The sequence below is a fragment of the Arachis hypogaea genome, chromosome 15 (assembly GCF_003086295.3).
Source record: "Arachis hypogaea cultivar Tifrunner chromosome 15, arahy.Tifrunner.gnm2.J5K5, whole genome shotgun sequence".
NCBI lineage: Eukaryota > Viridiplantae > Streptophyta > Magnoliopsida > Fabales > Fabaceae > Arachis > Arachis hypogaea.
In genome coordinates, this window is record NC_092050.1 from 156,688,941 (window position 1) to 156,704,686 (window position 15,746).

The window sequence follows — 15,746 nt, forward strand, 5'->3', positions numbered from 1 at the left end:
TTACAATTGAGGTTATCATCTACAAATTATCTTTTATATATTTAAGGTTTTTAAAATTTCTATCTCTTCTTATATTCGAATTACGTCTTTTTTTACATAATTAAAAGTAATTAATTTTTAAATATATTAATTAAATAATCATATATTTATATAAATTTGATTGATTGATTGTGTAAATTTTTTATGTTGACATATATTAAAATTAAACTTTTTAAAAAATTAACTGGTTAATTAGAGAGCCAACTTTTTAATTAATATTAATTAATTTTTTAAAATTAAAGTTTTATTTTAAATTTTTAATTATAAATTTTATCTTTTAAATTATAAATTTTAAATTTTATAAAAAAATTAACAATTTAAAAAATATTAATATTGATTAATTAAAACTTGCCTCCGTATCTTTATTCTAAAAAAAATCATACTTATCCCCAAGATTCGATTAAAAAAAAATTTTCTCTTTTAACTCTTTAACAAGTATTGAGGATTCAATAATGTGCAACACCTACTATTGTTGGGAAATAAAGGGCACTTGGAGAATAATGGGAGAGAATGTATATACGGCTATTAGGGTGTTCGCGGTGCGGTTTGGTTCGATTTTTGAGAGAAAAGTCATCCGATCCAATCGTTTAATTAAAGTGCGGTTCGGTTTGGTTCGATTTTTTTCTCAAAGCCATCCGAACCAAACCAAACCAATTAAATTCGGTTTGGTTTGGTTCGGTTTTTTCGGTTTTTTCAATAATTCAAAAAAAATATTACCATACTATTTTACAAAGTCATAACATTGAAATTGATAAACACAAATACACAATAATAATAATAATAATAATAATAATAATAATAATAATAATATAGCACTAGTAGAAAATCATTCTAATCTAATTATACATTCTAATAATAAAGAGACATTGAATTTGAGATGAATGGATTAATAGCAGGGTAACAATGTATCAGAATTGAATATATAGACATTGAGATGAATGGATTAATATGTTGCTGACTTTCCTGCAATTTATTGAGCTCTCAGAATGTTGTTGCACCTTCTCCACCAGCAAACTGACCCCCCCCCCCAAAACAAGTGCCACCGCCATGAAATTAACACCTAATCCAATGCCTGCTCTATCACCCCCAGAGACACCACGTCCACAGCTAGGTAAACCAGGAATACCACACAGTCCTCTGTTATCCGTAAAACTGCGTGCACCCAAAACAATATCAACATTATATTGCGTTATTCTGAACATTAATCATTTATTCATAATAACATAACATACTTGAAGCTAGCTCTGTGCAATAGTCTTCCTCCTAGACTTGCTGGAACACTTCCAGACAGCCTATTCCCATTTAGGTTCCTGCATCCACACAACTTTAGTACTGATTTCTCATTGTCTTATAAGTTTCATTTCTTCAACTTTAGACAATCTTACAGTCTCTGTAATGATGTCAACTCTCCAAGACTTTCTGGGATTGCTCCTTCCAAAAAGTTATAGGATAGATCACTGCATCATTGATTATTATGCCATTTAGAAACTGCATTACTATGATAATTAAACTTCTTTTCAATAACATAGATTATAAATTAACCGTTTATGTTTCTATCAATCCAGCATTCTAGCTCCCCTCACTGAAATTGTAAGCCTTAAAATTCACTAACCTGGTCACCATCCTTGATGCCATAATCTCTAAGATAAGTTGTTTCAATGACAAGCTTATGTCCTTCATAACATAAGCAAAATTGCCCCCAAACATGAGCCCTACAATTCAAAAATCAATGGAAATAATAAATCAGCTAAAAATTCATCATGGTCATTGTCATATCAGAATTCATCATAAATCACATAATACTTCACATCAGAATAATATATTAACTCTCAAGTCTCAACAGATTTAAAAATTATAACACATGAAAGTAATTAATTCAGTAATTTAGTAATTCAACAGAACAGCAATAATACCAGAACAACAATTCAGTAATTCACTTCAAAAGTAATTCAATCAATCACAGAAACAAGCAGCTGAAGTTTAGATCATTAAGCAGCAATAAACAAGCACAGAACCAGCAATAAACAAGCACTTTTACCACCAATAAACAAGCACAGAACCAGCAATAAATCAAGCACAGAACCAGCAAAAAACAAGCACTTTTACCAGCATTAAACAAGCACAAAACCAGCAAAAAAACAAGCACTTTTACCAGCATTAAACAAGCACAAAACCAGCAAAAAAACAAGCACTTTTACCAGCATTAAACAAGCACAAAACCAGCAATAAACAAGCACTTTTACTAGCAATAAATCAAGCAGAGAACCAGCAATAAACAAGCAATAAATTGAACAAAACCAAATAATCTTAACAATAAATCAATCACAGAAACAAGCAGCTGAAGTTTAGATCATTAAGCAGCAATAAACAAGCACAGAACCAGCAATAAACAAGCACTTTTACCAGCAATAAACAAGCACAGAACCAGCAATAAATCAAGCACAGAACCAGCAAAAAACAAGCACTTTTACCAGCAATAAATCAAGCACAAAACCAGCAATAAACAAGCACAGAACCAGCAATAAACAAGCAGCTGAAGTTTAAATCATTAAGCACAGAACCAGCACTGAATAACCGATAAACTGAACAATAAACAATAAATAAGCAATAAACAATAAATCAGCAATAAACAATAAATCAATAAATTGATAAGTTATAACCCTAGGCCTAAACTGAACAACAAATCAGCAAAGTTTACCTGAATAGATGGCTCGGGCTCCATATGCACTTGAATCGGACAATCGGTGGCTGGGTGGGTGGGCTCAAGAAACGCTGCTGGGTGGACTGGAGGCGGCGAGGTCGGACGTGGCGAGGTCGTGGGTGGGCTCCAGAAACGCTGCTGGGTAGACTGGAGGCGGCGAGGTCGCAGGTGGCGTGGTCAGAGGTGGCTCCAGAAACGCTGCTGGGTGGAGGCTGGGTCGTGCACCGGCGGTGGAGGTTCTCCTCTGTTCGGCGGTGGGATTTGGAGGAATTGAGGAAGGCTTCGATCTAGGATTTGGAGAGGGAAGCTGTCGCGCATGTGGGGAAGGAGAAGTGGGGGTGTGGCCGTCTCACACTCTCACGAGTCACGTCTGGGTCTGGGTCTGGGGGGTGGGGTAGTTTTAATTTTAGGGTTTTGTTAAGAACCGATTCGGTTCGGTTCGGTTAGGGTTTTGGTGGCAAGAACCGAAAACCGAACCGAACCGCAAAAAAACCGCAAAACATCACTTTTTTTCGGTTTTTTCGGTTTTCGGTTAATTCAGTTTTCGATTTTTTCGGTTCGGTCCATCGGTTTAGTTCGGTCCGGATCGGTTTTGAACACCCCTAACGGCTCTCATTTTCTGTACGTAAATTTTAGTACGATGATGTTATGGTAATTATATAAATATTATTAAAATTAAATTTTTTTATTTTAATAATAATTTTTTAAATAATATTTTTTAAAAATATTGTTTAATAATAAAAAGTATTATTTTAATTTTAGTAATATTTTTTAAAATATTATAGTTATCATAATTATCGTAGTATAGTTGTATTAGATTTTCATTAATACATAAATACGAGAAGTAGAAAGAATATTAAAACATTTGTATTTTGTATGATTCGAGTCAAGTCTTATGTTCTAAAAATTTTGAAAGAATATTAAAATATTTGGATTTTGTATGATTTGAGTAAAGTTTTACTTTTTAAAAGCTTTGAAATTGCTAAAATTGTATTTTGAAAGTTTTGAAATTGTTAAAACGAGTGCAAGAGATTGAGGTTAAGTTGTGTTTATAGACTTTTTGAAATCAAAAAGTAACTGTTAAAGTTTATTAAAATACGAGATTATAAATAGATAAATTTTTTTTAAATTAGGAGTGAGATTCAAATAAAAAATTTTAGATAAAAATAAAAAGATTATATTATTTGAGTTATAATTTATTGATAAGTAAAAAAATATTTTTAAAAAAAGAGAATTATACTAAAATATGAGAAATTGAGAATGAAGTAATGAACACTTAAAATGGTTTCGTCGTTTTTAGCTTATTCTTTTATGAGCCTTATATTATGTAGAACAGAGAACGGTATCAATGAAAAGATTTCTGACAAAAAAGAATATTATGTTCCTAAACCTCATTATATAATTAAGTGCGCAAATGGATGGTTTATTTATTTTTCTTTTTTCGGTCAATGTCTATAATATATGCACATATGTCAAATGTTACAATATAATATATAATAAACATATAATGCTTAGGGAAACAACTTATTAGTTGCTTCTTCATCTTCCCTTGGTTTAGACATTATAGGAATATCTCTAAAAAAATTAGCAGTGGTTATATAGTAGTAGATTTATGAGAGTAGAACATTTCTTTTGATTGGGTTAGGGGTGTTCAAATTCAAACCGATTTAAATTAAATCGTTCATTTAATTCAATTTAAATTGAAAATCGATTAAAACCGTACTAATTCGGATTTGATTGGATTCTATTTTTTGCAAACCGCTGGATTGGATCGAATTTCGGATCTACTTTTCATAACCGATTCAATCCAATCCAATCCAAACCGCACAATGTGCTATAATATTATTATTTTATTATTATAATTACAATTATATTTTTAACATGTTCAATTTGTTATACATTTTTCTATTATTTATGTATTATTATTATTTAATAAATATTTTATGTTTAAAATATTATTTATTTATTTATTTTAACTAACCTATAATTTTATTTCTATTGTTATGTTATCGTTGGCTTTTTAAGATATGTTAAGTGTTAAGACTTGTTATGTCATTGTTGATTATTTAAAATTTGATGTTAAGACTTGTTATATGTATTTAATTTTTTTATTTAAAAAACTGCATATCCAAACCGATTCAAACCGCTTGTAATCGGATCGGATCGGATCGGATTAGATTTTCAAAAAAAGTTTATCCATCTAAACTGCACCGCACATAAATTAAGCGTTCGAATCGGATGACTTTTTCCCTTAAAACCGAATCAAACCGCACCACAAACACCCCTAAACTAGGGGTGTTTAGTTGGTCACATCATATTCAGGCCAAATTAAAAATTATATTTTGTGTTCATCATGTTGTTATAAATATAAGAATAGTTTAATAATTAACTCATAAAGAAATAATTAAAATACTTACAAAGAGCTAAGAAACTTTATAAATTTAAAATTAAAACTTAAAACATACTTTTAAAAGAGTACTAAAAATTAACTAGTCTTACATATCCTTCTTTAATTTATAAGTGGTTAATGTTTATTTACCTTCAAAACGAATAATATATATAGAGACACACACAAAATTAAAGGAAATATTTTGCAAATAAAGACTAAAAGAATAAGAAAAAATCACTATGATTACCACATACCTACTGACTTTTAATAAAAGCAAAGTCAATTTTATCTAGGTAGTACCTCACTAGACCAAAAATATTTATTAATAAAATTCCGTGAAAAAATCTAATTAAATAGAAGGAGTATACTTCCTGTATAAATTTAAGTGTATAAACTAAAAAAAAAAAAATTCGTATTATGAGTTTAATACAGATAAATGATATCCGTATCAATTTTTTAGTCCACCTTAAATATTATATATTTTCTTATTTATACCAAAAAAAATAATTCTTTTATTATTTATCTTCTTAGCTTTTATTAACCCACATAAAACTCTTCTTATATATATATATATATATATATATATATATATGTATATTAAAAAGAAAATATTTGACATACCCTTAAACTGAGTTCACACTAAATCCAATAATAATAAGTGTGACTTAGCTTGCTCTGATATATAATACAAAATTTTAATAATTTTCAGCAGTGATGAAATGGACTGGTTAGGTGTCATCATCATATTGATCCAATCTCAAATTTTAATAATGATTGATGTAAATGATTAGAAGTTCATCACGTGGTGTATTTCAGGAAGAAATAATAATAAAAAAAAAAAAGCATACATGTATACGAATATTTAATTTGGATTTCACTGTCATTGAGGTATATTAAATTACTAATACAGGCACAAGTGATCTTAATTTGACTTGAAAAAAAAAAATTAATGGTAAACTGAAATTGTGCTTTGAAAGTTGGAATCCCCTATTTGGGGCGCAATATATAGGGACATTGCATCAACGTACGACGAGTGTCTAAATAGAAAATTAAAAAAAAAAAAAAACTTTTAAAATCAAGGAATAACAATAATAATGAATGGTCCCAATAAAATGGCCACAACCACATACTAATTATTTATTCCATTCGACAACATGCTCGTGCCTTATATCATTAAATATTTTGTAGATTTATACCACATTCAATTCTTTATAATTAACGTTTTTCTTAACTTGTTTATAATTCTATTTTCTGAAACAAGCTAAGTAAATTAATTTTATTATTTGCCCAATGCAACAATATATTGTCCATGAAGAGAGAGTCAAAATTGAGACCATATACTTCTCTTGGGTCAAAAACAAAGTACACGATTTCGTAACAATAATAGAGGTCTCTATTTCATTCTTTTTAATTTCCCCCGAACAAAATTTAGCATATCTCTAGTTTCTTGGACAATATAATTGGGAGCCCGACCAAATCATTTTAGATGAGATTAACCAAGGATACAACACTAGCAGAATCTTGTACTTTATAGCTAGCCTGACAAGTATTGTGAAGATAAATTAAAGTATAAAGTAAAGACATCTTATTTATTAGTTAGGTGGTATATGCACGCAGAAATTATTTTTTATATGAAAAAGATGGTAGTGTATTTATAAAATATTAATGTTTAGAGTGTTTTATAGTATTATGAATATTCAAAGAAACTTAGTATTATTCACCATGTTTTGGAATAGTTCATGTTTCAATGAATTCTATTTTATACAAACTAATTAATTAGTTTATAATTATATATGATTGATCAAAGACAATGATTAATTATTGTTTTAATTAATTAGAAGAATGGACTAAAGTATAAATAAATTTTTATACGATGGATAAATGTATATTTTAATTAATTTTTTAATAAGTCATCTACATATATTAATATTAATTTTTGTTGTCATTTTTATCTTTCTATTATCTGAATAACTTTTTTGACAGTAGTAGCTGTCAAATGACTATTTATATTGTGTGATATGATCCTTTTAATGATATATAGTAAAAAATAAATGTTAAATTATTAAATTTATTAAATTAGAATAAAAAACAAAAAAATCTATAAGTGACAAATGTTTCTTCATTTTTTTTTCTCTCAAAAGTTACTTCGAACATAGTCCTAATAAAAAATAACAAGAATTGAAATGTGATTATTTTATTTGGGTTGAGAAAGTGTTGATGATGAAAAATGTTGGGGGATTAAAGAGCAAAATTGAAAAAGTAAATGGAAGTATGTAGAAGAAAATAAATAGAAGGTAGAAGAAAATAAATGAAAAGATTTCTTATTCACTCTGACTCTATTTGAAGTAAATTTTGGAGAAAGAAGATAATAAAGAGATGTTATCACTTGTAAATTTTTTTATTTTTTATTTTAATTTAACAAATTCAATAATTTAATATTTATTTTTTATTGGATTATCAAAACAACCACGTCACATAATGCACATAAAACACTTGGCAGTTACTATTGTCGGAAAAGTTACTCCAGCAACAAAAGAATAAAAATAACAACGAAACTTGATATTAATATATGTACAGATGACTCATTAAAAAAATTAAAATATAAATTTATTCACAATATAAAAATTCATGTGTTTTTTTTTGGTGAACTATTCATGTGTATTTTTGTCTATACTTTCTAATTAATTAATCAAAAAGCATATCCATGTGATACATACATAAAATTAAGGGTGTAATCCGTGTATTTGAGGCCCTCAAAGATCACAAACCCTAACAAACAAATCTATTTTCCTTCATTTGATTTTGATTTCATTGGCAAGCTTAAAGACACGATCAATATAAATGGCCTAAATCCAGCAAAGCAATGAGCTGTCTTTGAACCCACTAACCATACAAAATCCCACACCATATATATATGGAATGAACCGACCCAACAAACATGTGCTGCTGGTCAAAGATTATTGTTGTTCAATATCCTTTTGGATAATGTTCATGTTCTTAATTAAAAAAACAAATGAATCAAATAAAATCCATCATTGAGTACTTGTAATATCCCGAATTAAATTTTAATTAGGTGTAATTCGTTGTTTACATTCTTAATTTATTAATAGTAGGATTAATAAATACATACACGAGCGTCAACCAAATTAGAAAACGCATTGCAGCCAACAACTTAATAAAGTAATTAGGTCGATTGATATACTAATTTAATTTAGAGGTCAAAGTGATAAAAAAAAAATTTAGATTTTATTTCTCTTTTGAACTTTCACCTACTACATACACCACTATATTTCATAATAAGATGAAAATTAAATTAGATTCTTGTATTATCCCATGGTAGTTGTTGCTGGTTTTATATATATATATATATATGTGTGTGTGTGAAGGGATAAGAATAAGATGATGATATATATGGAAGAGAGAGGTTGCTGCTTCTAGATTGGTTATGAATATTTATATTTTGTTAGATATATGTCGAGTCACGGAGACAGAAAATTTTAGAAGCGAGGAGTTGAGGGCAAAAATATATATATTAAAATAAATTTTATTGAACATTATTAATTATATTAAAAATATAATAGAAATATAAAAATTAAAAAGAATCGATTAATATTTTTATTTTTAAAATATTATTTATTATATATAATTTATGGTAAAATATATTTTTTGTCTTTAAAATTTAATAAAAGTTTTAAAAATATTTTTAAGTTTTATTTTGTTTTAATTTTATTCTAGAAGTTTTTTATTTACATCAAATATATCTCTGACGGTTAATTTTTTAAAAAATTTAAGATTAATTCAACAACAATTTTATAAGAACAACCCTTAACACAAGTAAATCAATCATAATTTTCGTACATTATTGTTAGATTGGTCTTAAAGTTTTTGAAAATTTAGCCATCGAAGGTATATTTGATGCAAATAAAAAATTTCTAGGACAAAATTGAAACAAAATAAAACTTAGGGATATTTTTGAAACTTTTACCAACTTTTAGAGACAAAAAATATACTTTAGCTTAAAATTTATAAAAAAAATTATTTCTAAAATTTGAACTTAAAACATCTTAATTAAATTATAAATAACTTGTTATTCTAACTAATTTTACTTTGGATTATTTTTACACATTTAATAATAAAAAACTGAATCACTTGGCACGTTAGCGCCTAATAATACACTAGTATTTATAATTTAAAGCTAGAATTATATATAAATACCAAAAAAATTATACCTGTATATGGAAACTGCGTTTATATAAAATAATAAAAACTTAATTTATAATTTTTTCTTTCTTTTTAAAATAATTAATTTTTTTATATATTTTTTTAAATAATTTTCATATAATGTCAAACTAAAGATTTTATATATTTGTTTAATTATTTATTGTAATTAAAATATTTTTTATTATTATTTTTAAAAATAAAAAATATATTCTAAATTAATAAATTGATCCATTCACTTTAAAAATTTATATACAACATAATTACATATAATAGAATAAAAGATAAAAAAAAATAATGAAGATCAATAAATTGAGAATAAAATAAAATATATAAAATCATAAAGAGAATAAAAAAGTTAGATTAATACCTAAACTATAATTTATTGAATTAAAATTTACAATTAAAAATATCAAAAAGAGAAATAATGAAATTAAAAGATATATAGAATCATGAAAACTTTATAAAAAACTATATAAAAAAAAACATAGAAAATTTGTAATTTACCTTTTGATGAAGAGAAGATGATTATTAGATAGAGTATAGAAAAAGAAGGTTAAAAATATAAAATCAATAAATAATGAGAGATTTAGTGTCTTACTATTTTGTTTTCTCTTCATTTTAATATTGATAATAATTTAAAAAGAAACAAAGAATTTAAAGGAATAAAAATTTGACAGTTGTGACTTAAGAACGGGAGAAGGCTAAATTTAAATAAATTTATCAATAGTAAAAATACTTAAGAATGGGAGAAGGCTAATTAAGCTTAATTTATTTATAGTGTAGTCATTTAAAAATTAAAATAGAGACATATTATATATAGATATAATTTTTTTTAAAAAAATTAAAATTTTAGTGGAACAAGTGCACCCTCATCTCCTAGGTAGGTCGTACTTGAAGAGTAATGATGTACATCCAAGTCTTTTTATAAATTAAATCTAATAAAGTTAAACAATATGACTTAGAGTAATATTATTCATAATGGAATTTTGTTAATGTTAGACTAATTTAATTAGATTTTATTAACAAAAAAAACTTAAATATATAATATTATTTTGTGTCTAATGCTAAAAGTTATTCAATCAATTATTAAAAAAAATATATGCTAATAATTATTCATGGTATCAAAATTTAAGATATTTTTTGTTTTGTTTTGAGATAATATTTATTTTGACATCGACAGTTAAATAATAAATAAGTTAATTTGATTTTTACGTTCTAAATAAATAAATATATATATATATATATATATATATATATATATATATAAATTAAAAATTAACTTATATATAGTTATTCAACATTAATCAATTTTTTTATTTTAAAAATTTTTATTTTTTGAGAATTTAAAATTTATGATAAAAAATTATTTTAAAAAATTGACTGATTTTAACTGAAAAAAATTAACTCCTAACATTATTCTTTTCTACAACAGTCAATAGATTTTTTGTTTTTAAAAACGTATTCATGCCAATTTTTAATCAAATTTTTATCTTATAACTACTAATATATTATTGAAGTAAACAGCCAAATGTCATTCTATCACTTTAAGAGTCACTACAACAATATAGATTATTTTTGAGGGTTATAATGTGTAAAAAAAAATTAAAATTTGTCAAAAAAAATAAATTTTGACACTATTTTAACTATGAAAATATGTTAATAAAAGTTTTGTCAAAAATAGTATTTTTAACATATAAGTGATTGTGAAAAAAAAATAAATCTTATTTTGATAAATATTGACTGTCAAAAATAATTTGTTAGAAAATTTTGAGAACATATTTTCTGTGATACTTATTAATTGTCAAAAATACTATTTATTTTGACACTTATTGACTATAAAATATTCTCAACAAAAAATTTTAACAAAGAATGAGATGAGATCTTGAAACTAAAGAATAACTTGAGATTTTGAAAATAAAGAATGAGTAGTATAATCCTAAACTGAGAGCAGTGTGATGTCAAAATTAACAGAGCCAAAGAAGAAGAAAAATAGTGGAGTAAATTGAAAACAAACGAGTGTCAAAATTGATGAGTAATTTTCTACGGTCAAATTATTCATCAAGAAAACATAGAAAATTTGACATTTATGATATTTGTCAAAAATATATATTAATTTTGACATTTAATTATGGTGTTAAAAAATAAAGTGTTAAAATAACTCTATTTTCTTGTAGTGAGTTGTGCAAGTCAAACTAATATAAATATCTTTGATTTCTAAAATTATATTTGTGTCTTAATTTAGATTTCTAAAGTTTTAATTTATTTAATTAAATTTTTAAACCATAGTCCTAATTTTACTTAAGCGTTTTACAAGCTTCTTAGGAAGTAAATTGAGGTAAAAAATTTCAATTACTACATTAGATAGTTGTTAAGAAATTTAGTGTGACATTGTGGTCAATCTATTTCGGTATATTATTAACATTCTATAATAAAAATAAGAAGACTGACGTGAATTATGAATATTAAATTGGAGGATCAAATTAATGAATAAATTAAAATTTTGAAGAACAAATTACAGTAAATATAACTCTAAAGACTAATAAGATTATTAATTCTAAATCTCGTTTCTAAAAGTAAGGCATTTTGTTATTTATTTATTTAAAAAGCTAGAGATCAATTGATTCATCCATAAGGCCAAAATGGAAAACTCTTATGTGTAACTGTATATATATAATCAACAAAGTTTAGGGCATTAAATAGTATATTTATTAAGAAATTAAATTTTAGAGACTTAGTTTATATATAATCCAAATCGCAATACTATATAGATTATAAATTAATAGCCAGCATAAATTGAATATCGTGTAAAAAATGGAACGCTCTCCAGCAGAAGAAAACTTTTTTTAAGAAAAGGAGCAGAAGAAAACTTTTTTTAAGAAAAGGACCAAATACAGAGAAGTGTCAAGAAAGCTAAATCCAACGAGGATGAAATCCTGTCAGATGCAGAGGAGGTACCACACAACAAAGAAGGTGTCACTACGATGGTAATCGTCAAACTTCTGGGGAAAAATTTGGGGTTCTGCGCTATGGATGCCTAGATTCAACGGGTATGGGCCAAGAAGGGTGAAGTCAAAATCATTGACTTAACTGGGGATTTTTTCCTAGTTCAATTCCTAGACGAGGAAGATTATTAACATGCTCTGTTCGAAGGCCTTTGGCAGGCTGCTGACCATTATCTCTTGGTACAAAGATGGAGGCCATTTTTTAACCCTTGTGCTAATGATTTCAAAGAATTGCAATGTGGGTGCAGATTCTAGATTTATCCGTGGAATTATACACTCAACCATTTTTGTGGAGAGCATGAAGAAAGATAGGTTCTATGATCAAAATTGACCAAACCACGTCAATTCACTCAAGGGAAAAATTTGCGCGGCTATGCGTGAGATTGACTTACGGCGTAAACTTGTTCTGGCTATTGAAGTATTAGGCCGAGAGTTCAAGATAGAGTATGAGGGCTTGCATTTGATATGTTTTGGGTGTGGAAGGTATGGTCATAGAAGGGAGGAATGTCCTGATGGAGGAGTCACGAATGCCAAGATGCAGCCGCAAGCGGCAACGACGAAGACCATTCCGATGGTTAAAGCAAATGGTGAAGGTTTGGATGCAGCTAATCTGGCTCCAGATAATTTGGAAGTGTTTCCCGAAGAAAGTGGGATTGTGACAGAGGTGCAAGCGAAGTCCACGGGAAGGATTGATGATAATGTTGGAAATCAAACCACTTCTTTTGGGCCTTGGATGCTTGTGAGCAAGAATCAATGTAAAGGAGCTCGCCCTAAGCAAGGAAGTGGGCCAGGGCCCAAAGTGCAAGTTCAACTGGACTCACGTTTCAACTTGTTGGGCAATGAGGAACCCAAAGACCAAATAACTCCTGATTTGGGCAACATAGCCTCAACTCACACGCCCAAACATTTTGAAGGAAAGGAGGAGAAATTGAAACTTTCGTCTCAGGAGGGAAGAAGTAAGAAAACCCAAACTGGAAAGACTCCTTCCATTCTCAAGTCTAATGTGTTTGCTGTCCAAAGCAAAGAGGTGTCAAAAATGCAAATGGAAAGGAAGGAAGCAGGGAGACAAAGTTTTGAAGCAGTGGTGAATAAGGGGAAAGAAGTAGACTCCTCTCCTAGTCCTGCGACAAAAAATCGGAATGAGGATGATTAGTGGCACTCAATTAATTTGATTAAACAGGCACAATTTGACTCTCGAGGTGACAAGCTAGGCTTGGAAGGGCTTCCCTATGTTGAAACATATCTTCCTTCGAAAGAGGATATCAGGGCTACAAATAAAGTAAATCGCAATATGGGAGACATGGATACAGCATCAAATCCACCGAACCCCGGAGCAATGGTTGATGCACATTCTCCTGTGGTTTTTGTCTCGGTTTCTCCCATGGTGGAGCAAGCTTCAGCAGGTATGGGGATGGATGATCCCACTCCTCTGTAATAGCTGGTTTTAGTATTTTCTTAGTGTGTTTCCTGCCTTCTTTCATTGTTGTTGTTTATTATCAATATAATAACGTGAAACTGCAGAGGTGTAGGTTTTTCCAGGTTGGTTAAGGATTTATGTGGTCATTATCACTCTAGTATACTCTGTCTACTAGCTAGAGACTCATATCTCTGGAACAAAGGCAACAAACATTGCTCGGAAGTTTGGTTTCTCTTCTTGGCATCTTGTGGAAGGTGTTGGCTTCTCTGGAGGTATTTGGGTGTTGTGGAATGATACGTTTTGGTGTATTGAGGTTCTGGAATCGCATAGGCAATTTGTCCACTTGAGGGTAGCTTATCAAAACGAGCTTCCTTGGTTTCTAATTATTGTCTATGGATCTCCCCATATTGCTCCGCGAGCTGATCTTTGGTCTAATATTCGAAGATTGGCAGGTCTCATTCAGGGCGATTGGTGTGTGGGTGGCGACTTTAATTGTGTGCTTACGAGTGCAGACACGTGGGGGGAGTTTCCAACTTATCCAGAGATCATCACCGCTTTGCCGCCTGTCTTTTTGATTCTGGGTTGCACGATATTGGGTTCCAGGGGCAACCCTTTACTTGGCAGCGGGGACCATCCAGAGGAGACTGGATAAGTATGTGGCAAATAAGTCATGGTCTCTGCGGTTCTTTCAGGCTCTGGTGAAGCACCTATCGAAGCTGAAATCCAACCATGTGCCCATCCTACTTAACTTGGATTATCATAGTAATTACTTTGTTAGACCTTTCCATTTCTTATCTCCTTGGCTTGTTTATAGGGATTTTCATGCGCTATTGATTAATAATTGGCGTACTGATAACCTGCTGGAGGATAATATTTCATCTTTCATGTCCGCTGCAAAAATTTGGAACAATGAAGTATTTGGTAATATTGCAAAGAGAAAATCTCGCATTTTAGCCAGGCTTAATGGTATTTCTGCAAATTTTTCTTTTGAACCGAATCCTTTCCTTGAGAATCTTCAATCGTGTTTGTGGAAGGAATTAGAGGATTTGCTCATTCAAGAAGAAATATACTGGAAGCAATGTTCACGATGTAAGTGGTTAAATTATGGAGACAGGAACACCTCCTATTTTCATGGTGTAGCCACTTCAAGAAAGAGACGAAATAGAGTAAGTATGCTGAAAGACCAAGCAGGAGTCTGGATTGAGAAGGATCAGCAGTTGCAAGATCATAGCCTTAATTTTTTTCAGAACCTTTATACAGAAGATTCCGGGTATGAGAGATTGGAAGCTCCGGGTTTTTTGCCAACGATTTCTGAGGAGGATATAACAATGTTGACTAAGGAGGTGACAATTGATGAGATTAGAACTTCCCTCTTTGTAATGGGGCCTGGAAAGCTCCAGGTCCTGATGGGTTGCCTCTGATGTTTTACCAAAGTAATTGGTATTCTGTTAAAGATTCTCTAATCAGTTGGGTTAAAAGGGTCTTCCAAGATCATCAACAGATTGAAGTAGTGAATAATATTTATATTTTCCTTATCCCAAAGATTGATAATCCTGAGACCATAGGGCATTTCAGGTCAATTGGTTTGTGCAATGTATCATACAAACTCATTATCAAGATTGTGTCTCAACGAATGAAGAAAATCATGCCCAAGCTTATTAGCCCTGTTCAATGCAGTTTCGTTGCAGGCAGACAGAGTGCGGACAATATTTTCGTGGCACAAGAGGTCCTCCACACTATGAGAAATAAAAAGGGTGAGGGCGGATTCATGGCCATTAAAATCGATCTTGAAAAAGCATACGATCAGTTGAGATGGCAATTTATCAGAGATACTCTGCTGGAGGCCAATATTCCCAACAATATAGCTAATTTGATCTTTCACTGTTACTTGTCAGCAGAGATGCAGATTCTTTGGAATGGGTCACCTTCAGTCTCCTTCACCCTGAGTAGAGGAATCCGCCAGCGTGATCCAATTTC

General features: G+C 29.4%; 2 protein-coding genes across 2 annotated transcripts; one reads left to right on the forward strand and one right to left on the reverse strand.

Moving 5' to 3' along the window:
• Positions 1–806: 806 nt before the first annotated feature.
• Positions 807–3,107, reverse strand: LOC112751691 (uncharacterized). Its single transcript, XM_025800908.2, has 5 exons — positions 2,738–3,107; positions 1,652–1,751; positions 1,425–1,496; positions 1,272–1,349; positions 807–1,191 (listed from the first exon to the last, which is right to left on the reverse strand). Exons 2-5 carry the CDS (start codon positions 1,744–1,746, stop codon positions 948–950), a joined length of 489 nt encoding a protein of 162 aa, XP_025656693.1. The 5' UTR covers positions 1,747–1,751; positions 2,738–3,107; the 3' UTR covers positions 807–947.
• A 10,536-nt stretch (positions 3,108–13,643) lies between these two features.
• LOC140179453 (uncharacterized) lies at positions 13,644–15,190 on the forward strand. Its single transcript, XM_072218350.1, has 4 exons — positions 13,644–13,755; positions 13,812–13,891; positions 13,945–14,221; positions 14,373–15,190. The coding sequence occupies exons 1-4, from the start codon at positions 13,644–13,646 to the stop codon at positions 15,188–15,190; spliced, it is 1,287 nt and encodes a 428-aa protein (XP_072074451.1).
• Positions 15,191–15,746: the final 556 nt, after the last annotated feature.

Excerpts from the sequence above, each read along its gene's own strand:
- LOC112751691 (XM_025800908.2), bottom strand. The coding sequence starts at position 1,746 with ATGTTTGGGGGCAATTTTGCTTATGTTATGAAGGACATAAGCTTGTCA. Across the intron at positions 1,350-1,424 it reads TTGACATCATTACAGAGACT|GAACCTAAATGGGAATAGGC; the intron begins GTAAGATTGTCT and ends GTGTGGATGCAG. Across the intron at positions 1,192-1,271 it reads TTGCACAGAGCTAGCTTCAA|TTTTACGGATAACAGAGGAC; the intron begins GTATGTTATGTT and ends GGGTGCACGCAG.
- LOC140179453 (XM_072218350.1), top strand. The coding sequence starts at position 13,644 with ATGGGAGACATGGATACAGCATCAAATCCACCGAACCCCGGAGCAATG. Across the intron at positions 13,756-13,811 it reads GGTGGAGCAAGCTTCAGCAG|TGTGTTTCCTGCCTTCTTTC; the intron begins GTATGGGGATGG and ends GTATTTTCTTAG. Across the intron at positions 14,222-14,372 it reads TAATATTCGAAGATTGGCAG|GGGCAACCCTTTACTTGGCA; the intron begins GTCTCATTCAGG and ends ATTGGGTTCCAG.